The following is a 23719-nucleotide window of genomic DNA, read 5'->3' as shown; positions in this document are numbered from 1 at the left end:
AGGGTATACCAGTTGCTGAGGAGAATGGCCACAGAGGGACCCTGCACTGACTTCCCTCTCCCTTTACTCTCTCAATGTTCAGCCATCTACTCCCCCAATTCTGCACTCTGGGTGTAATCACCTGCTCAAAAGCCTTATCTGTCCATTGGTCTGCCTCTTGAATAGTACCATAGAACCATAGAACATTACAGCACAGAAACAGACCTTTTGACCCTTCCTGGTTTTGCCGAACCATTTTTCTGCCTAGTCCCACTAACCTGCTCCTGGACCATATTCCTCCATACACCTCTCTTCCATGTACCTGTCCAAGTTTTTCTTAAATGTTAAAAGTTTAAAAGTGAGCCTGCATTTACCACTTCATCTAGCAGCTCATTCCACACTCCCACCACTCTCTGTGTGAAGAAGCCCCCCACCCCCAATGTTCCCCTTAAACTTTTCCCCCTTCACCCTTAACCCATGTCCTCTGGTTTTTTTCTCCCCTAGCCTCAGTGGAAAAAGCCTGCTTGCATTCACTCTATCTATACCCATGATAATTTTATATACCTCTATCAAATCTCCCCTCATTCTTCTACACTCCAGGGAATAAAGTCCTAACCTATTCAACTTTTCACTGTAACTGAGTTTCTCAAGTCCCGGCAACATCCTTGTAAACCTTCTCTGCACTCTTTCAACCTTATTTATATCCTTCCTGTAATTTGGTGACCAAAACTGAACACAATACTCCAGATTCGGCCTCACCAATGCCTTATACAACCTCTCCATAACATTCCAACTCTTATACTCAATACTTTGATTTATAAAGGCCAATGTACCAAAAGCTCTCTTTACAACCCTATCTACCTGTGAGACCACTTTTAGGGAATTTTGTATCTGTTTTCCTATATCCCTCTGTTCTACTGCACTCCTCAGTGCCTTACCATTAACCCTGTATGTTCTACCTTGGTTAGTCCTTCCAAAGTGCAATATCTCACACTTGTCTGTATTAAACTCCATCTGCCATTTTTCAGTCCATTTTTCCAGCTGGTCCAAGTCCCTCTGCAGGCTCTGAAAACCTTCCTCACTGTCTACTACACCTCCAATCTTTGTATCATCAGCAAATTTGCTGATCCAATTTACCACATTATCATCCAGATCATTGATATAGATGACAAATAACAATGGACCCAACACTGATCCCTGTAGCACACCACTAGTCACAGGCCTCCACTCAGAGAAGCAATCCTCCACTACCACTCTCTGACTTCTTCCATTGAGCCAAAATCTAATCCAATTTAGTACCTCTCCATGTATACCTAGCCACCAAATCTTCCTATGACCTACCACGCACAAAGCCATGTTGACTCTCCTTAATAAGTCCCATCTATCGAAATACTTGTAGATCCTTATCTCTCAGTACTCCTTCCAATAATTTACCTACTACCGACATCAAACTTACTGGTCTATAATTTTCCGGATTACTTTTAGAGCCTTTTTTAAATAACGGAACAATATGAACTATCCTCCAATCCTCCGGCACCTCACCCATTGATACGGACATTTTAAATATATCTGCCAGGGCCCCTGCAGTTTCAACACTAGTCTCCTCTAAGGTCTGAGGGAATATCATGTCAGGTCCTGGGGATTTATCTACTCTGATTTGCCTCAAGATAACAAGCACCTCCTCCTCCTCAATCTGTATAGGTTCTATCACCTCACTACTTATTTGCCTTATTTCCATAGACTTCATGCCAGTTTCCTTAGTAAATACAGACACAAAAACCCCATTTAAGATCTCCCCCATTTCTTTTGGTTCCATACATAGCCAACCACTCTGATCTTCAAGAGGATCAATTTTATCCCATACTATCCTTTTGCTCTTAATATACCTGTAGAAGCTCTTTCAATTATCCTTCACCTTGACTGCTAAAGCAACCTCATGTCTTTTTTTAGCCCTCCTGATTTCTTTTTTAAGTATTTTTCTACACTTTTTATACTCCTCAAGCTCCTTATTTGCTCCCTATTTCCTGTACATGTCATACATCTCTCTCTTCTTCTTTATCAGAGTTCCAATATCCCTTGAGAACCAAGGTTCCTTATTCTTATTCACTTTGCCTTTAATCCTGACAGGAACATACAAACTCTGCACTCTCAAAATTTCTCAGTTGAAGGCCTCCCACTTACCAATCACATCCTTGCCAGAGAACAACCTGTCCCAATCCACGCTTTTTAGATCCTTTCTCATTTCTTGAAATTTGGTCTTTTTCCAGTAGAATCTCAACCCGAGGACCAGATCAATTTTTATCCATGATCAAGCTGAAACTAATGGTATTAGATCGCTGGAACCAAAGTGTTCCCCTGCACACACTTCCATCACCTGTCCTAACTCGTTTCCTCATAGGAGATTTAATCTTGCATCCTCTCTAGTTGGTATCTCTATAAATTGATTTAGAAAACTTTCCTGAACACATTTTACAAACTCTAGCCCGTCTAGACCCTTAACAATATGGGAATCCCAATTAATATGCGGAAAATTAAAATCCCCTACTATCATCCTTATGTTTCCTGAAGTTGTCTGCTATCTCTCTGCAGATTTGCTCCTCCAATTATGTAGTTATGGTGTGACTGCCACCTGTGTAAATATGAGTTGAAAACAACTAGAGGCTGTTTTTCTATAACACAACTCTTGTGTTAAATCTGATTTGGATGTCAATTTCCACAGCCTTCCTTTCAGTAGCATTGGAAAAACAACTTTGTATTATCAAGAGTGGTGCAAATATATCTACATTGTTGAGCTGTTTTAATAATACATTAAATTCTGGATAGAGCTACTGAGATTTCATTGAGATGGCACGCAAGAATCAAAATCCTACTTGAGAAATGGCTTTTTAAATAAATTCCACTCTGATCTTCAATAGAAGAAATGAAAGGGACACAGAATACTTTCAATTATCCTCTGAATTGTAGTAAAATTCTGATAAAAAAACATTTTATCATCATGCATTTGTTGGGGGAACCACACCTTTCTGCACATGAAATTGAAACCATTTGTTTTCCATGGGGTTAGTAAGCTGAAAACTCAAAAGCTTGTGAAGAATCCTCATTTTATAAAACAGTTAAAGTTCTACCTTTTATTACATTCAACTTCAGCAATCGAACAAAATAGAATAGATTATGTTCTATAGCAAACAGCCATTCAAGAATTATTCTACTGTCTCATTTTTTAAAATCCTACTAGAAACATGTGGTCTTAACAAAGTTCATGTAACTGTAGGAGTATTATGATATATGCCAAATTATTGGGATGAGTCGAAGTTAAGTTAAATGAAAAAGCAAAAAAAAGTAAGAAAGAAGCTGCATATATGCTAAAATCAACAGAGGACCAAAAAAATTTCACACTAGTGGCTACCAGAGCTGGCTTCAATGGGCTAGGAATAACAATTATACGGTAGGCAAAAATTGACAGCAAGGGTATCAGCATTAAGCAACCTTAAATGTGACAACTGCTAAGGGATAGGAACTGCAACTAATGTAACCTAACGGATGTTTCTCATATACGCTAAACCTTGTTTTATCTTGCTATTTCACAGTACTTATTCATATTTGCTTTTGCAGTGTTTTGTTCATTGTTTCTGTTTTGTGTTACTGTTCAATAGGTTTGCACAGATTGCCCACAGAAAAAGAATCTCAGGGTTGTATGTGGTGACATACATGTATTCTGATAATAAATTTTAGTTTGAATTTTGAAATCCTTTAAGCATGATGATGGAGAGTTAATTATGGTATTAATTACTTCCTTAAATGATGTTACAGGCAAAGTGCTGCATAAATATAACTACGTAGCAAGGTTATGGCTTGGAGCTGTAAGAGAACATAAGAGAATTTATTGGAGCATCTAAATTAAGTTAGATCATGGAGACAATTGGTTATTCAAAAACAGAGAAGAATATAAGTGGATTTTGATTTTGGTAAGACAAAAGACTGTCAGCAAGATTAATAAAATTAAAAAACAACTTGAGAACCTGGCTAATGCGTTGCCTAACAGACCAAGAATTAAGATGTAATGTACATGATGCACAGCAATCAAAACGGTACATTTGATTTGGTCACTGAAAAATCATCAGGTGCAAAATCTGACCAACTCAATTGGACTGTTAACAATATATCAGAATCCACTGATAACATCTCATTTTGTGTGTATTGTCAAGCTCTTAAACATTTTGCATACGTTAAAAAATAGCTTTCAGTAAAGGTTGAATGAATTCTATCTCAGCAATTCCATCAGTAACAAGAATAAAAAGATAATGGACCTGCAACTCATATTACTTCAATATGTCTGCTTTCACAAAAAGCAGCAAGGGAAGACTACATTTTGAATAAATCCCTAAATGTGATGGGAGCTAACGTCAATATACTCTTGTGAACCCATTTATCTAATCATCATGATTCCCTGCCATCTAAGACCATTAAATCAACCAAAGGCAGACCATAGATAAATGATCCTCTATTTTAAAGTACATAGCCAAAATATTGCTCACCCACATCCTCATCTGCATCCTGGTATACAGACAGATCCTGGTAGACCTGTAGTTCCTGTTTCTGATTCATAAGCAGCTCCTGCTTGATGAACAAGTCTTGTTTTTGGTTTCCCCAATCTTCCAGTTCAGTCGGCTGCACTCCCTGGCTTTCTTCTAGATTAACGGTGCTCGGTTTTGTATCTTGGTAGAGTCCACTGCTGTCAATAAGAACAGGCTGATAGGCATGTTGCTCCCACACAACAGGCATGCGTCCAAACACCTGCTCCAGCTGCTGAAATGTATAGTTACAGGTTCTCTTACCACGACCTCGTTCCTTGACTCGACTATAACACCTCTTTAGAGTCTGTACAAGAATGAAAATAAGTCAGACCTTAAAAGCAGTTTAAAAGTATATGTGCAAAAACTAAATTAAAAATTTATCTTTCTCAGGATCGCAGAAATGAAGAATTGATAATAAATTATTTTAGAGGTAGAGCACAGTAACAGGCCAATGAGCTCCCATTGCCCAAATGCAACTATGTGACCAATTAACTACTGACCTAGATGTCTTTGGAATGTGGGAGGAAACCAGAACACCCAGCGAAAATACACATAGCCACAGGGAGAATATAGAAACTCCTCACAAACAGTGGTAGAATTGAATCAAGGTTGCGGATGCTGTAACAACATTACACTAGGCTACCATGGCACCCTTATTTTCCTTCTTCCCACCAAGCCCAAATCCAAAAAAAAATTATATTTGATTAATTCCCTCTTGCTCTTACTTAATGACGATCCATTAACCTACTAACCAGTATGTCTTTGCACAGGGAAAGGGCAGCCAGAGGAAACCCATGATGTAAACACAAAACAAAAACTTGATTCAGTCAAAACCACTTTTGGTTATTTAAAGTGCACCAAGTAAGAAAACCAGAAAAAAAGTCATTTTCTGTGAATATCACACTTCTCACAATGTTACACCATATTAATGGCAGACAATTGTTCCTATGACAATGAATGAAGAATGCAATAGAACTTAGCTTCTTTTACTAAGTAAAGCAGTAGTGAAACACTTATTGCTTATTTCCCTTTTTACGGAATGGACTGGATACAGACAACAAGACTAAGATGTATTGTAAATTATCTAAGCTTGTGTTCATTTTTAATGCAAAGGCTCTTCGGAACTGTGTCTGTAAAGACCACATAAAATAAGGGTACTCTTAAAGGAATATTTCTGAGAAAATTATGTGAACTTTAAGCCACTGCAATTTTGGTGAAGCTAAGTAGCCAGGTCCCAAATTTCCACCCAGCAAAAATAGATGTATACTTCCAAATTTGAAAAGCTACTTTGTACAATTTGCTTGCTATTATGTAGAGCATGATACCACAAGTGAAACTGTTTAATGCAACATCTAGTTCCTTAAACAAATCCCTTGTAAAATGCTACCCAGTCCCATCATGACTTCCAACCACAAAAGGCGAGGAAACATTTCAAGTGCAGAGTTCTGCATTTATATACAGAAACATCTAACTATGCTTAGAAAACCTCTTCGTCGTGTAAACACCGTATTTAGTATGGGACAGAGGGTCTAGTGAGATGGACGAACTGAGGTTAAGGCATGTTAGTAGGGAAGTGGTGTTAGGTAAATTGAAGGGATTAAAGGCAGATAAATCCCCAGGGCCAGATGGTCTGCATCCTAGAGTGCTTAAGGAAGTAGCCCAAGAAATAGTGGATGCAATAGTGATAATTTTTCAAAACTCTTTAGATTCTGGACTAGTTCCTGAGGATTGGAGGGTGGCTAATTAAAGCTTTGAAAAAGGAGGGAGAGAGAAACTGGGGAATTATAGACCGGTTAGCCTAACGTTGGTGGTGGGGAAAATGCTGGAGTCAGTTATCAAAGATGTGATAACAGCACATTTGGAGAGCGGTGAAATCATCGGACAAAGTCAGCATGGATTTGTGAAAGGAAAATCATGTCTGACGAATCTCATAGAATTTTTTGAGGATGTAACTAGTAGAGTGGATAGGGGAGAACCAGTGGATGTGGTATATTTAGATTTTCAAAACGCTTTTGATAAGGTCCCACACAGGAGATTAGTGTGCAAACTTAAAGCACACGGTATTGGGGGTAAGGTATTGATGTGGATAGAGAATTGGTTGGCAGACAGGAAGCAAAGAGTGGGAATAAACGGGACTTTTTCAGAATGGCAGGCAGTGACTAGTGGGGTACCGTAAGGGTCAGGGCTGGGACCCCAGTTGTTTACAATATATATTAATGACTTGGATCAGGGAATTAAATGCAGCATCTCCAAGTTTGCGGATGACACGAAGCTGGGTGGCAGTGTTAGCTGTGAGGAGGATGCTAAGAGGATGCAGGGTGACTTGGATAGGTTGGGTGAGTGGGCAAATTCATGGCAGATGCAATTTAATGTGGATAAATGTGAAGTTATCCACTTTGGTGGCAAAAATAGGAAAACAGATTATTATCTGAATGGTGGCCGATTAGGAAAAGGGGAGGTGCAACGAGACCTGGGTGTCATTATACACCAGTCGTTGAAAGTGGGCATGCAGGTACAGCAGGCAGTGAAAAAGGCGAATGGTATGCTGGCATTTATAGCGAGAGGATTCGAGTACAGGAGCAGGGAGGTACTACTGCAGTTGTACAAGGCCTTGGTGAGACAACACCTGGAGTATTGTGTGCAGTTTTGGTCCCCTAATCTGAGGAAAGACATTCTTGCCATAGAGGGAGTACAAAGAAGGTTCACCAGATTGATTCCTGGGATGGCAGGACTTTCATATGATGAAAGACTGGATGAACTAGGCTTATACTCGTTGGAATTTAGAAGATTGAGGGGGGATCTTATTGAAACATATAAAATCCTAAAAGGATTGACAGGCTAGATGCAGGAAGATTGTTCCCGATGTTGGGGAAATCCAGAACGAGGGGTCACAGTTTGAGGATAAAGGGGAAGCCTTTTAGGACCGAGATGAGGAAAAACTTCTTCACACAGAGAGTGGTGAATCTGTGGAATTCTCTGCCACAGGAAACAGTTGAGGCCAGTTCATTGGCTATATTTAAGAGGGAGTTAGATATGGCCCTTGTGGCTAAAGGGATCGGGGGTATAGAGAGAAGGCAGATACAGAGTTGAATGATCAGCCATGATCATACTGAATGGCGGTGCAGGCTCGAAGGGCCGAACCGCCACTCCTGCACCTATTTTCTATGTTTCTAAAAGATTTGTATGTTGGTTATTATGGAAAACTTCCTCATCTCCCTCCAAAACAGATATACCGCTTTGGAGTCTGTTGGGAGAGATGGCTCATCAGGTGAAGGCAGCAGTAGCCAGGATCATGGCACCGTGGGTGACTGCTGCGCATGAGGGCAAGAAAAAGAGTGCTGGAACTGTTGTGTTAGGGGATTCCATGGTAAGGGGAATAGACAGGAGCTTCTGTGGCCACAAACGGGACTCCCATGTGGTGTGTTGCCTCCCAGATGCAAGGGTCAGAGATGTCTTGGAGAGGCTGGAGGGCATTCTGAAAGGGGAGGGTGAGCAGCCAGCTGTTGTGGTGCATGTAGGTACTAACGATATAGGAAGAAAGTTGGATGAGGTCCTACAAGCTGAATTTAGGGAGCTAGTTGATAAATTAAAGAATATGACCTCAAAAGTAATCATCTCAGGATTATTACCTGTGCCACATGCTAGCCAGAGTTGGAATAGCAAGATAGCTAGAATGAATATCAAGTCAAGTCAAGTCACTTTTTATTGTCATTTCCACCATAACTGCTGGTACAGAATATAGTAAAAATGAGACAATGTTTTCCAGGACCATGATGCTACATGAAGCAATATAAAAACTACACTGAGCTACGTAAGAAAAAACACAAAAACTACACTAGACTACAGACCTACCCAGGACTGCATAAAGTGCACAAAACAGTGCAGGCATTACAATAAATAATAAACAAGACAGTAGGCACAGTAGAGGGCAGTAGGTTGGTGTCAGTCTAGGCTCTGGGTATTGAGGAGTCTGATGACTTGGGGGAAGAAACTGTTACATAGTCTGGTCGTGAGAGCCCGAATGCTTTGGTGCCTTTTTATTTGGTATAAATGGTGTAATGTCTGTGATGGCGGGGAGAGAGACCCCGATGATCTTCTCAGCTGACCTCACTATCCGCTGCAGGGTCTTGCGATCTGAGATGGTGCAATTTCCGAACCAGGCAGTGACACAGCTACTCAGGATGCTCTCAATACAACCTCTGTAGAATGTGGTGAGGACAGGGGCGGGGGCGGATGGGAGATGGACATTTCTCAGCCTTCGCAGAAAGTAGCTCGAATGAATATGTGGCTTGAGCGGTGGTGCAGGAGGGAGGGTTTCAGATTCTTGGGGCATTGGAACCCGTTCTGGGGGAGGTGGGACCAATACCATCCGGACGGTCTACATCTGGGCAGGGCCAGGATCAATGTCCTAGAGAGATTGTTTGCTAGTGCTGTTGGGGATGCTTTAAACTAATATGGCAGGGGAAGGGGAACCCACACAGAAACGAAAAGGGAAGTGATGCAGAGACCAAAGCTGGAGTCAGTGAAGAAACAAGTAAGAGTACAGTGCGTAAAAGTAAAAACCAAAAATTGCAGAGGTCACTAGATACTAAAAGGGCAATGAGTATAAGGGCACTTTATCTAAATGCCCGCAGTATTAGAAACAAGGTTAGTGAACTTGTAGCACAGATCAGTACCAAGGCATATGACTTAGTGGTCATTACAGAAACCTGGTTGCAAGGTGGAGATGACTGGGAATTAAATATCCAAGGGTATCAGGTAATACGGATAAATAGGCAGGAAGGCAGAGGAGGTGGGGTGGCGCTCTGAATTGAGGATGAGAGCAGGTGATTGTGATAGAAGATATAAGATCTACAGAACAGAATGCTGAGTCCATCTGGGTAGACAAAAAATCACTGGTGAGAGTTGTCTATAGGTCACCTAATAAAAACATTGCAGTGGCAGAGGCGATTAACCAAGAAATAACTGAGGCTTGTCAGAACGGAATAGCAGTTGTCATGGGGGATTTTAACTTCCACATAGATTCGCTGAATCAGGTTGGTTAAGGAAGTCTTGAGGAGGACTACATAGAATGCATCCATGATGGCTTTCTTGAGCAGTATGTTAGTGAACCTACAAGGGGGAGTGCTTTCTTCGAAATGGTCCTGTGCACTGGGACAGGTAAGATTAACGATCTTATAGTCAGGGATCCTCTTGGAAAGAGTGATAATAGTATGATTGAATTTCGCAAACAGATGGAGGATGAAATAGGTAGATCTAAAACTAGTGTATTATGCTTGAACAAGGGAGACTGCAACAGGATGAGGGAGGAGTTGGCTAATGTGGATTGGGAGAACAGGCTATTTGGGAGGACAGTTGAGGAACAGTGGAATACTTTCAAAGGGATTTTTCACAGTCCCCAACAAAATTATATTCCAGTCAAAAGTAAGGACAGTACATGGGGGGAGAGCCAACCTTGGATAACCAAGGAAATAAAAGATAGTATCAAATTAAAAGATGTGTACAAAGTTGCAAAGAGTAGTGGGAGTCTGGAGGATTGGGAAAACGCAACGGGACTTGGGAGACCTCGTACAAGATACCGTTAAGGTTAACCTCCAGGTTGAGTCAGTGGTGAAGAAGGCGAATGCAATGTTGGCATTCATTTCTAGAGGAATAGAGTATAGGAGCAGGGATGTGATGTTGAGGCTCTATAAGGCGCTGGTGAGACCTCACTTGCAGTACTGTGGGCAGTTCTGGTCTCCTTATTTAAGAAAGGATGTTTTGACGTAGGAGAGGGTACAGAGAAGGTTCACTAGAATGATTCCGGGAATGAGAGGGTTAACATATGAGGAACGTTTGTCCGCTTTTGGACTATATTCCTTGGAGTTTAGAAGAATGAGGGGAGACCTCACAGAAACATTTCAAATGTTGAAAGGCATGGACAGCGTGGATGTGGCAGAGTTGTTTCCCGTGATGGGGGAGTCTAGTACGAGAAGGCATGACTTAAGGAGTGAAGGGCGCCCTTTCAGAACAGAAATGCAAAGAAATTTTTTTAGTCAGAGGGTGGTGAATCTATGGAATTTGTTGCCACGGGCAGCAGTGGAGGCCAAGTCATTGGGCGTATTTAAGGCAGAGATTGATAGGTATCTGAGTAGCCAGGGCATCAAAGGTTATGGTGAGAAGGCGGGGGAGTGGGACTAAATGGGAGAATGGATCAGCTCATGATAAAATGGCGGAGCAGACTCGATGGGCCAAATGGCCTACTTCTGCTCCTTTGTCTTATGGTCTTATGGAAAACTTCAAAAAGCAACAGACAACAACCAAACAAGAAATAAAGAAAGCAAAGATAGAGCATGAAAGTAAATAAGTACATAATATAAAAACAGATAGCAAAACTTTTTATAAAATATATAAAGTGGAAGCGGGTAGCTAAAGTCAACTTAGGTCCCTTGGAAGACGAGAAGGGGAAAATGATACTGGGTGGTAAGGAAACGGCTGAGGCATTGAACGACTATTTTGTGTTGGTCTTCAAGTTGGAGGACACATTTAATATGTGAAAGAAGGATATTATGGATGAAATGGGAGGTGAGAACCTTGATAAAATCACTGTCACTATAGAGATAGTGATGAGCAAACTGGAGGGCCTGAAGGTAGATAAGTTCCCTGGTCCTGATGGGATGCATCCTAGGGTACTGAAGGAATTGGTGGAGGTTATAGTAGATGCGTTGGTATTCATTTATCAAAACTCCCTAGACTCTGGGCAAGTCCTTGTGGATTAGAAGACAGAAAATGTCACGCCACTTTTTAAAAATCGATGTAGACAAAAGGCAGGCGATTATAGGCCAGTTAGCTTAACATTTATAGTTGCGAAACTGCTTGAAGCTGTCATTAAGGAAGAAATAGCTAAACATTTAGAAAGCAGTGGTTCTATTAGACAGACAGAGCATGGATTCAGAAAGGGCAGGTCCTGTTTGACAAACTTACTGGAGTTCTTTGAGGACATAATGAGTGTAGTGGATAGAGGGATGTCTCTATGATGAGTCGAGGTAGATGTCATATACTTGGATTTCCAGAAGGCATTCGATAAGATGCAGCACAAGAAACATTTACAGATGAATAAAGTTGGACTAAGTGTATTGGAATGGATACTGGATTGGTTAACCGATAGAAGGCAGAGTTGGTATTCTTACATGCTCAAGGAGATCGGATCTTTTTGTGAGAATGATGTAATGGTCTTTTGGAGGTCACCTGATGTGATTTCCCCGCCAATGTGAGGTCACATGATGATGTGCCCCCCCCCGTGACTATATAAGGGTCGACCCAGCTGACGCAGTAGGCTTTTGAGTTTGTAGATTTCCAGGTAGAACGTGCTGTACCTCCGTTTCTGTTGTGTGTTTGTTTTTGTGATGTAGTTTCATTTTTAAAACGGAAGGTGCATTCTCTTACAAGATATGGTATTATTGAACCGGAAATTTGTGGCTGGAAGTGCCAATTTACTCAATTCCGACAGTTTTGAAGGGAGAGTGAAGAATTCATCGAAGTGAAGGATTGAGAGAAGTCGCCATCATTTGGCAGTTTAATAAAGAATCGACCATATTGAGTCTTCGTTGGAGAGAACCTGCATTAAGATAACTTGCAAAAGGGCAATGAGTTCATGTAAAAAGGTGCTCTCTCAAAAGGAATTTAAAGTCAGTCGATTTAAACTGTTTATTTTCGGCATCGGGAATCCTGTGGACAGAACCAGCAGTAAAGGTGCGACTGTGAATAAATTCTTTTCCAGAGAAGTCTCTCCCAATTGAATGTGTAAAACTGTTGAGACTTTCAAAGTTATTGCTTTAAGAACTATATCTGACTGTATCGCTTTAAGAACTGTTTTCGCATTTAACGCATTAAGAACCAGAGCTGAGTGGAGTTGATGAACAGCTGCGTATCTGTTAACCTCCGGTTAAAGTTTTCCTTTTGTTTTCCTTATCGTTTATATGTGTTTAATAAATGTTTGGTTGTTTTTATAAACCCTGTCTCAATTAATATTTATTGTTGCCAGTTATGCAACATAACTTGTGGGGGCTCAGCCAGGAAATGTTCCGATTTTGATTTATGTGCTGATAATTGCCATTTTGATTTGGAAAAGGGGAGTACCCGATTTTTTTTGGTTTGATTGGTGTGTGTGTGTGTTGTATTTGGCAACAATGGATATTGACAGTTTTTTGAGGAGCCTGACTGGGATTTTTAGAGACTGCAAGAAAACGTGGTATTGGAGATTGCTAAGAGTTTGGATATTAAAGGGATTACAAGAAATTCCACCAAGGCTTTCATACAAATAAAAATTGCTGAACATTATATCAATTTGGAACTGTTTGATCAGGAGGTGTTAGATAAGTTTCCACTGAGTAACTGGAAATGCAGTTGCATCTTGAACAGTTAAAGTTTGAAACATTTAAAGTGGGAATGGCTGAAAGAGAGGCTAATAAAAAAAAGGGAATTCGAGGAAAGAGAAGCCCTTAGAAAAAGGGAGTTTGCAGAAAGAGAAGCTGAAAACCAGAGGAAATTCGAGCTAGAGATGCAGAAATTAAAGTTCGGGAGTCAGTCTTCTGGTTCTATGGAACAATTTATTGCTAGTTGTGAGGTTGTTTTGGCTCCCCCATTTAATGAAGCTGATGTGGATGCATATTTCCAACATTTCGAAACAGTTGCTCTGAGTTTCAAGTGGCCGAAGGACCAATGGCCAGTGATGTTACAAAGTGTAATTAAAGGCAAGGCAAGTTTATACAGCTTTAAATGCTGAGCAAGCACTGGATTATGATATTGTTAAAGAGAATATATTAAAGGCATATGAGATGGTTCCAGAAGCATTTAGAGAAAGATTTAAAAGTTTAAAGATATCGGCGGAAAAAACTTATGTGGAATTTGCCTATGAGAAATCTGTGTGTTTTGAGAGATGGGTTTCCTCTAAAAATGTGAATGGGGAGTATAATAAATTGAAAGAGCAGATTTTGCAGGAGGAATTTAAAAGAAGCATTCCTGTTGAAGTGAGAACATACTTAAATGAACGGGACACTGCTACATTGCAGGAGATTGCTAAATTGGCTGATGAGTATGCTTTAATTCACAAGAATAAATTTCCTCCAGGTAAAATTTTTGAAAGGAAAACTAGCCTGGAGAGTCAAGGTAAACCAGAAATTAAATCTGAAGTTAGTGAGAAAAGTAAGGATGAAGGGAGACACGTGAAGGAAAAACATTTTGGTATTATTTGTAATTATTGTAAGAAACCTGGACATGTAATAGCTAATTGCCTCCGATTGAAACGGAAAGAGAAAGAAGTGGCCCCAGATGCTTGTGTGCAACATATTGGAAAACCTGGAAAACCACAGGGTTTAGAAAATATTAATGAAGATGTGTCAGAGTCTGACCAAGTTAAGAAGGGATATGAGGCTTTTATAACAGAAGGATTTGTATCCTTGAAAGAAGGATCCAATTCAGTACCAATAAGGATACTTAGAGATACTGGAGCTTCGAAATCACTAATATTAGATAATGTGCTAAGGTTTAGTGATGAGTCTGACAGTTGTGAGGTAAATTATATAAGAGGAGTTGGGAGTGCCCTTATGCCAGTACATTTACATAGAGTAAATTTTTTAAAATTTTTTATTTTTATTGAAGGAATGACACAATACAGAATATATAATGGATTACACTTTCCTCCATTTTGCTTTAATATCGTACCCCCAAAACAAACCTCTCCCCCACCCACCCTCCCCGAACATATCATGGCAGCTAATATATTTACAACACAACAATTCACAAATACAAGTACGGACATTTCACAACCGTACCCCCACACTACTTCAGTACGACGGCTCATACACATCTGCAACATGTCAGATGATCGAAAATACATTCATATTTACAATTCATCAACCACCCTGTGAAGTAAATTATAAGTGTGTTAAATGGGAGGCAACTTCCCAAGTACAATCAAATGCCCTCAACTAGTAGGTAATTCCTTAAGGCTCCCAAAATATGATAAGAAAGGTCCCCATTTCGAATAGAACTTTTTCACAGACCCCCTCAAAGTGAATTTAATCTTTTCTAATTTCAGAAAAAATATTTCATCTTCTAACCAAGCAGCAGCAGTTGGGGGAGTGGCAGATTTCCAAACCAGCAAAAATCTCCTATGGGCCAATAGCGATGTAAATGCAATGATATCCGACTGGCTTGCATTTAAACCCAAATCATCATCTGCCACACCAAATACAGCTATAAGCAGGCAAGGTCTCAGTGTCACCCCCAAACCTCACTGATAATTTTAAAAACCAGTGCCCAATAGTCATCAAGCCGAGGGCATGACCAAAATGCATGTACTGAACCAGCCGGAGAGAAGGAGCACCTGTCACAGCCAGCGTCTGTCCCAGGGTATATGTCTGCAAGCCTGGCTTTACTTAAATGTACCCTGTGTAAAACTTTAAATTGTATGAGCCCCAGTCTAGCACATGATGATGACAAATGAACCCTATTCAATACTTTTGCCCAATATTCCTCCACCAGATCCATACTGAGGTCATACTCCCACCTACTCTTAGTTTTGTTTAGATCTTGAACTCCCAAAGACATCAGCTGACAGTATAGTTCGGAGATCAGCCCTTTATTGTTAAAGCTAAAGAGTGAATTTTTCCCATAACGTAGCAGGTGGTAGAACAGGAAAAGAGGGAAATTTTTCCTTGACAAAGTGGCGAATCTGCAGGTATTTAAAAAAATGATTATGCGGAAGGCCATACTTGCCGCGCAGGTTATCAAAACTATCAAATATGTTATCAATATACAAATTCTTAATGCGCATAAGACCGTTCAAACCCCATTGTCTAAAAGCTGAATCGAATGTGGAGGGAGGAAATAAATGGTTTTTATGAATGGGGCCCAAAACTGAAGCTGATATGAACTTATAGTGGCAGCGAAATTGATTAAAAATTTTGAGGGTAGAGAGCACAACCGGGTTAGATGTGAATTGAGAGGATTTCAATGGTAAGGAAGAATACACCAAAGCTGGGAGAGACGAGGAGTGGCAAGACCGTGACTCAAGCAGGCACCAGATTATATCCGGCCGGTGAAGCCAAAATAATACTTTTTGAATGTTCAATGCCCAGTAATAATGAATAAAGCTGGGAAGACCCATTCCACCTATGTCACGACCTCTTTGAAGAATGCGCTTATTAACCCTTGGGACCTTATTTTCCCAAATAAAGGAGATTATAGCTTGGTCGACTGATTTAAAAAATAACTTAGATAAGAAAACTGGCAAACACTGAAACAAATAAAGAAATCTAGGAAGTATAGTCATTTTCACTGACTGCATTCTCCCAGCTATAGTAAGGGGTAAACTGCGCCATCTCTCGAAATCAGCCTTCATTTGGCTAACCTGAGGCCTGTAGTTAGCTTCAAACAGAGATGTAAAAGAGCGAGTAATATGTATTCCTAGGTATACATCTTGAGATAAAGGAAAAGGCGAGGATTCCTGTCAGATCTGTAGGGCCAAGTTATTAATGGGAAAGCATTTGCTTTTTGAAAGTTCAGTTTATAGCCAGAGAAGGCTCCAAATTGACCTAATAATAACACAATAGCAGGACTACTACCTACAGGGTCGCTAACATAAAGTAAGAGGTCATCAGCATATAGGGAAACACAGTGTTCCATGTCCCCTCTTATAACACCTTGAAATAATGTAGTTGACTTAAGTGCAATAGAAAGAGGCTCAATTGCAATTGCAAAAAGAAGAGGGGACAATGGGCAGCCTTGGCGAGTGCCACGTGTTAATGGGAAATAGTCAGATCGAAAATAATTTGTCTGTATACATGCTAAAGGCGAGTGGTATAATAGCTTAACCCAAGCTACAAATATTCTGCCAAATCCAAATTTCCCCAAAACACTAAGTAAGTATACCCACTCCACTCTATCAAACGCCTTCTCTGCATCCAAGGAGATAACAACCTCTGGACTTGGAGAATCACTGGGTGAATAAACCACATCAGCCAGTCAACGGATATTAAAAATAGAATGGCGATTTTTAATAAAACCTGTTTGATCATCTGAAATTATCTTGGGAAGGGGACATTCTAAACAGCATGCAAGCACTTTAGCCAAAATTTTCACATCTACATTCCAAAGTGAGATGGGGCGATATGGTCCATATTGAGTCGGGTACTTGTCCTTTTTAAGAAGTAGTGAAATAGCTGCCTGTGAAAGAGAAGGGGGTAAGGAGCCATTCTCCAAAGATTCCTGAAACACTTCTAGAAGGACCAGTGTGAGCTTATCCTTAAATTTCTTATAAAATTCTATTGGATAACCATCAGGACCCGGGGACTTACCACTCTGCATAGCCATAATGGCATTATTAATCTCTTCCTGCCCAAGAGCCCGATCTAGGTTGTCCACCTCCTCTGGTTCAAGAGTTGGCACTTCCAAATTATCTAAAAAAATGTTCCATATTTGTTTTATCTGAGAAGAACTCTGAGGCATACAGAGAGGAATAAAAAGTTGCAAAGGTGTTATTAATCTCTTTTGGACTGCTTGTCAAGTTCTGGTGCATGTCCCTTATCTGGGGAATAAGTCGTGGTGCAGCTTGACGTTTCAACTGATGAGCCATAAGCCGGCTCACCTTGTCACCATATTCATAATAGAGGCCACGTGTCTTAAGAATTAATTGTTCTGATAGGTTTGTAGATAGAAGATTAAACTTTGCTTGCAAATCAACCCGGCTTTTATATAATTCCGCAGTGGGTGCCTCAGAGTATTTTCTATCCAGGTCCAGAATAGATTGTAATAACATTTGCATTTCCTTCCTATGCTCTTTATTGGCGCGTGAAGTATAAAATATTATTTGATCCTTCAAGTAAGCTTTTAAAGTTTCCAAAGTAAAGAGTACGATACCGACTCAGTTTTGTTAGTCTCAAAGAATGTGTCAATGTTAGCCGATATATAACTACAAAATTTCTCATTAGAAAGCAAAAGGGGGTTAAATCTCCACAGAGGCCATTCTCTAACTTTTAAAGGAAAACATAGGTCCAGTTTCACGGGCGAGTGATCAGATATAACTATAGCAGTGTATTCAATTTGTCTAATCATTGGTATCAAGGAGTTATCTATAAAGAAATAGTCTAGCCTGGAATAGGAGTGGTGAACATGAGAAAAGAAAGAGAATTGCCTAACTGATGGATTCAAAAATCTCCGAGGATCCATATAACCATTTTGTTGCATAAACATCGAGAAGGCCTTTGCCATACCAGAAAATGTTCCCCTAGGACAAGACCTACCAAGCAGTGGGTCAATAGCACAGATCAAATCTCCAGAAAAGATTAATTTATGTGTATTCAGATTAGGTATTAATGACAAAACCTTATTTGCAAATTGGACATGGTCCAATTAGGAGCATAAACATTTACCAAAATAACAGGTATCTGAAAGAGAGAGCCAGAAACTATAATAAAGCGACCATTAGGGTCACTGATTACATCAGATGGTGTGAACTGCATTCTTTTGATGATTAATATTGCCACCCCTCCTGGACCTACTATTAAATCTGGAATGAAAAACCTGACTAATCCATGCTTTACGAAGTCTATTATGGTCCTCCACTCTTAAATGTGTCTCTTGTAGAAATAGTATATCTGCTTTTAATTGTTTCAGATGAGAGAAAACTTTAGCTCTTTTAGCCGGACCATTGAGCCCCTTTACATTCCAAGAAATAAACCTCACAGGGTGGCCTCCACCAGCAGCACTCACGTTAACCATATCAAAAGCCACACAGGGCCTACAATCCAAAACAGGGCGAGGGTATAAGTTGCACACAATAACGCACAATGAAAAGAAAGTCTAATCAATCCGTAACACACAAAAGAATAAACTGCCATGGTAATCCCCCAAAACACTCCCCACATCCCTTTACACAAACAACAAAAGAACCCAATTAACCCCCGAAACCTAGATCTACCTCCCCAATTGAGGATGATCACAGGCAGTACCCAACAAAAAACTTCCAAGGCGTTCACCATACAACCCAACTTCCAATCTAATCTAGGGTGGCTCCCCTCCTTAAAATTTATCCTATCACTTATACTACCTTTAATATAACATATAGGCTAAAGATGACACAGGTCAAGCAAAGCATTAAAAACAAAAAAAAACACACTGGGCAACTTAAACACCCGAGATATAAATCCCAAATATTTACATTTTGCTGGTTGAAAGTTTTTGTTAATCAGTTTCGGCAGCATAGCAGTTCGACCTGATCCAGTTCCACAAATTAAACTGGAAAAAATGAACAAAGAAGTGGATTGTGAAAATTAACAGTTTGCTTCGGCTGAGGCCCATTCAGTGCTGCACGAATAACCTAAAAAAAAGTCATTGTTCTTCTTGTTCTTCTTCTCCCCAGCGCGAATGGTGAAACTCTTCGGCCGCCTCTGGTGTATGGAAATAATGCTTTTCACCTTCATGCACGACCTGGAGCTGGGCAGGATACAAGAGGCCGAACCTGACCCCTTTCCCGTAAAGCAGGGATTTCACCTCCTTGAAAGCTGCTCGTTTTTTACCCAGCTCCGCACTAAAATATTCATAAAAAACATGCGATGTCCGCGGAAATACAGCTCCTGCTTCCATCTATTGATGCATTGCTTATCTTAAAGGAGTGAAAGCAAACCAGGAACGTTCTTGGTCTCGTTTGCTTGGCTCCAGACACACCAGATGGTTTACGTCCCACTCGGTGAGCACGCGAAAGTACGAAAGGCCTTGGGAAAAAATTTGTCCCCAGCACGTCGTCAAAAAACTCGGTCATAAATTTAACAGGGTCCGAACCTTCCGAATTTTCAGGAATGCCGACCACTCTCAAATTAGATCTCCGCGACCGATTTTCGAGGTCATCTAGCTTTCCCTTCAGAACTGCGTTTTCGCTCTGCAACGCTCCAATGGCGGCTTCGGCGCTCACCAGTCGGTCACTGTAATCATTCAGGCCGTCTTCAACCCCACGAATGCGTTCGTCGTGTGACTCGTAAGAAGACATAATTTGTTCCATGGTAGCAGTCACTGGTGATAAAGCATCTTCAAGTTCTCTTTTTAAGGCAGAATGCACCGCTTGCATCATGTCAGTAATAAGTACTAAACGAAGCCTCTCCAAGTTGTTGGGTAGCGCAGGTCCGGGTCCAGCTCCAGCAGCGTGCAATGGCACCATTACTGTAACATCAGCCTTCTTGCTCAAGGCTTCGCTATCTTTTTCCCCAGTTTTACTTCGAAGGTACATTCTACTTGCCATTTCAATGTCCAGCTATGTCCCGTGTTGTTCACAATGGTAAATATTCAGTTATCTCGAGCATACGGCAAAGATAAACAGGTAGCTTTTCAATAAAAATCGGGAGCCACACTCACACACACCAACTCACTCCATACTCGATCCCGGAAGTCTACATAGGCTAAATCATTTAGCAGGTGGACAGGTTTTTCCGGAAGTGCATTTGACAATAAATTCAAATTCTGAGGAACCACAGAGGGATTCTAACACAGATTCTTCCTGTGTTGTCACAAGAGCTATGGCTAAAAAGACTAATGTAAAGGATGAGATTGTTACCCATGACTGTTCAAATCAAGATTCGAATTTTGAGGATGTATCAGAAACTTTCTTACCTACCTTACTTGATCAGGATTTTGATGGTAAGTCTGATCAGGAAGATTTGTCTTTATCTCGGAAGGAGATGATAGCAGAGCCGGGTAGGGATCCTGAGATAGTTAAATTAAAAGAACAAGCTCTTCCAGATAGTGAAATTGGAAAAGAACCAGTTGGATATTATTTTGAAAAGGGGGTATTAATGAGATAGTGGAGATCGCCTACAATTCCTGCTAGTGAGGAATGGGAAGTTAATCATCAGGTTGTTGTTCCTAAAATTTACCGAAATGAGATTTTAACTATGGCTCATAGTATTCCTTTGGGTGGTCATTTAGGAGTAAAGAAAACTATGAACAAAGTTTCTAAATATTTTTATTGGCCTAGTTTAAGACAAGATGTGGCAACATTTTGTAGAACATGTCATACATGTGAAATTATTGGTAAACCTAATCAGGTTACTCCGTGGCCCCACTGCAACCAATTCCTGTATTTGGTGAGCTGTTTTCAAAAATCACTGTAGACTGTGTAGGTCCTTTGCCAAAAACTAAAACTGGACATCAATATTTATTAACTACTATATGCACAGCGTCTAGGTTTCCAGAGGCAGTACCTCTTAGGAATATAACAGCCAAAACTGTGACAAAGGCTCTTATAAAATTCTTCACTTATTTTGGGCTGACTAAGGAAATACAATCAGATCAAGGAAGTAATTTTATGTCTGGGTTGTTTCAGCAGATAGTTTATAAACTGGGAGCAAAGCAGATTATTTCCTCAGCCTATCATCCAGAATCACAAGGAGCCTTGGAGAGGTTTCATTCTACACTAAAAACTATGATTAGGACATATTGTGTAGAAAATGAAAAGGACTGGGATGAAGGTATACATTTACTCTTGAGCTAACTTTAAAATTTCCTTGGCCAAACTACAAGCTTTGCAGTAAGGGAGGCAGTACAGGAATCATTAGGTTTTAGTCCTTTTGAACTTTGTGTTTGGACATAGAGTTCGAGGACCTTTGGCTTTGTTGAAGGAACAGTGGATTGATAAAGAAGTACACACTACCTTGTTAGACTATGTTTTGAAATTTAAAGAGAGATTGTAGAAAGCTTGTAGTTTGGCCAAGGAAATTTTAAAGTTAGCTCAAGAGAAGATGAAGACGTGGTATGATAAGGAAGCTAGGATGAGGTCATTTAAGCCTGGAGATAAGGTGTTGGTTCTTTTCCCAGTGCGAGCAAACCCATTACAAGCCAAATTCCATGGTTCTTATGAGATTAAATCTAAAGTAAATGATGTGGATTATGTGGTAAAAATCCCAGATAGGAGAAAGACAACACAGCTGTGTCATATAAATATGATAAAACCGTATTATGAAAGAAAAGTTGCTACTATGACTGTTGTGATTAATAATGAGTCTGATCTTGATGAAAACTTACTAGAGGATTCATCTGAAACTCATTTTAAACTCAACATTATTTCAGCCAGGTTGCTAAATTCAAAAATTCTGGAAAACATTGATGAAAAATTAGCTCATTTACAGCCGGAACAGAGAGACCAGACGAAGCAGTTAATTTTTAACCCTAACCCTAACCCTAAGTATAGCGATTTATTTCCAGTCATCCCTAGAAGAACCACTGTAGCTACACATGATGTAGATGTTGGAGATGCAAAACCCATAAAACATCCATATCGAATGAACAGGAAAAAATGTGAACTTGCTGAACAAGAGATTAAGGATATGTTAGAAAATGATATTATTAGACATTCTAATCCGAATTGGAGTTCACCATGTGTTATGGTGCCTAAGCCAGAGAATAGTACTAGGTTTTGTATGGATTATAGGAAAGTGAATGGTGTGACAAAAAACTGATGTGTATCCAATCTCTAGGGTAGATGATTGCGTGGATAAAGTTGGACAGACCAAATTCCTTACAAAAATTGATTTAAAAGGTTATTGGTGTGGTTCCATTGACGGATAGAGGTAGAGAGATTTCAGCATTTGTAACCTCATCTGGGTTATATGAATATAATGTTCTTCCACTTGGAATGAAGAATGCACCAAGTACTTTTCAGAGGGAGATTAACGGTCTGATTCAGGGATTAAAAGATACAGATGCCTATATTGATGATTTGGTTACAGGGAATAATACGTGGAAAGCACTTATTGCGGCGGTGGAGAAATTATTTGGGAGACTTTCAAAAGCTAACTTAACTATTAACTTAACTAAAAGTGAATTTGGCCATGCCACAGTGACTTACCTTGGTTATGTTGTGGGTCAGGGAAAAACAGCACCTGTTCAGGTGAAAGTTCAGGCAATTTTGGAAATACCCACTCCCACTAGTAGAAAAACCCTCAGAAGATTCTTGGGTATGGTGGGATCTTACAGAAAATTTTCTAAGAATTTTGCGAGTATTGCTCTTCCATTACCTAATCTCTTGAAGAAAAATGAGGTTTGTTTGGACAGAGTCACGTCAGGAGGCATTTGATAAATTGAAAGCTATAATATGTAGTCAACCTGTACTTAAATCTCCTGACTTTGAAAAACCATTTTTGTTAGCTGTAGATTCTAGTGATGAAGCTGCAGGAGCAGTGTTGCTTCAAAAAGATGATGGTGATGAAGTTGATCATCCGGTAGCTTATTCTTCTAAGAAATTTAATGCCCATCAAAGAAATTATTCAACAATAGAAAAAGAACTGTTATCTCTTGTTTTAGCTTTGCAACATTTTGAAGTGTATGTTGGTTTTACGCATAAACCGCTCACAGTTTATACCGATCACAATCCATTAGTGTTTTTAAGTAAGATGAAAAACAAAAATAGAAGATTATTAAATTGGAGTTTAATGTTACAGGAGTTACAAGATTGTATATATTGTGTGTTTTGTAAATTTTATACCTTTGTATTTTTTTGTAGAAATTGTTAAAATTTTGTTCTGAAGAGACCAAAATTTTTTTTTTTTTTTGGAGAGAGGTGTTACATGCTCAAGGAGATCTTTTTTTTGTGTGAGAATGAAGTAATGGTCTTTTGGAGGTCACCTGATGTGATTTTCCTGCCGATGTGAGGTCATGTGATGACATGTGCACCGTGACTATATAAGGGTCGACTCAGGTGACGCGGTTAGTTTTTGAGTTTGTAGATTTCCAGGTAGAACATGTTGTACCTCCGTTTCTGTTGCGTGTTTGTTTTTGTGACAGTTTCATTTTTAAAATGGAAGGTGCATTCTGTATTATTGAACTGGAAATTTGTGGCTGGAAGTGACAATTTACTCGATTCCGACAGTTTTGAAGGGAGAGTGAAGAATTCATCAAAGTGAAGGATCAAGAGACGTTGGCATTGTTTGGCAGTTTAATAAAGAATCGACCTTATTGAGTCTTCGTTGGAGAGAAGCTGCATTGAGATAACTCTTGCAAAAGGGCAAAGAGTTCATGCAAAAAGGTGCTCTCTCTCTAAAAGGAATTTAAGGTCAGTCAATTTAAACAGTTTATTTTCGGCATCGGGAATCCTGTGGATAGAACCAGCAATAAAGGTGCGTCGGTGAAGAAATCTTTCT

At 39.9% G+C, this 23719-nt stretch overlaps 1 protein-coding gene across 1 annotated transcript in view; it reads right to left on the bottom strand.

The window, feature by feature from the left end:
• LOC134341086 (myb/SANT-like DNA-binding domain-containing protein 2) overlaps positions 1 to 23719 on the bottom strand; it is a 68092-nt gene that overhangs the window by 11810 nt on the left and 32563 nt on the right. The window contains exon 2 of the mRNA XM_063038837.1: positions 4515 to 4857. Coding sequence (XP_062894907.1) covers positions 4515 to 4857 — 343 coding nt within the window. The remainder of the gene's footprint in view (positions 1 to 4514; positions 4858 to 23719) is intronic.

This window comes from Mobula hypostoma, chromosome Y, assembly GCF_963921235.1.
Source record: "Mobula hypostoma chromosome Y, sMobHyp1.1, whole genome shotgun sequence".
NCBI lineage: Eukaryota > Metazoa > Chordata > Chondrichthyes > Myliobatiformes > Myliobatidae > Mobula > Mobula hypostoma.
The sequence above is the reverse complement of the archived record's forward strand: the minus strand, read 5'-3'. Positions and strand labels throughout refer to the sequence as shown.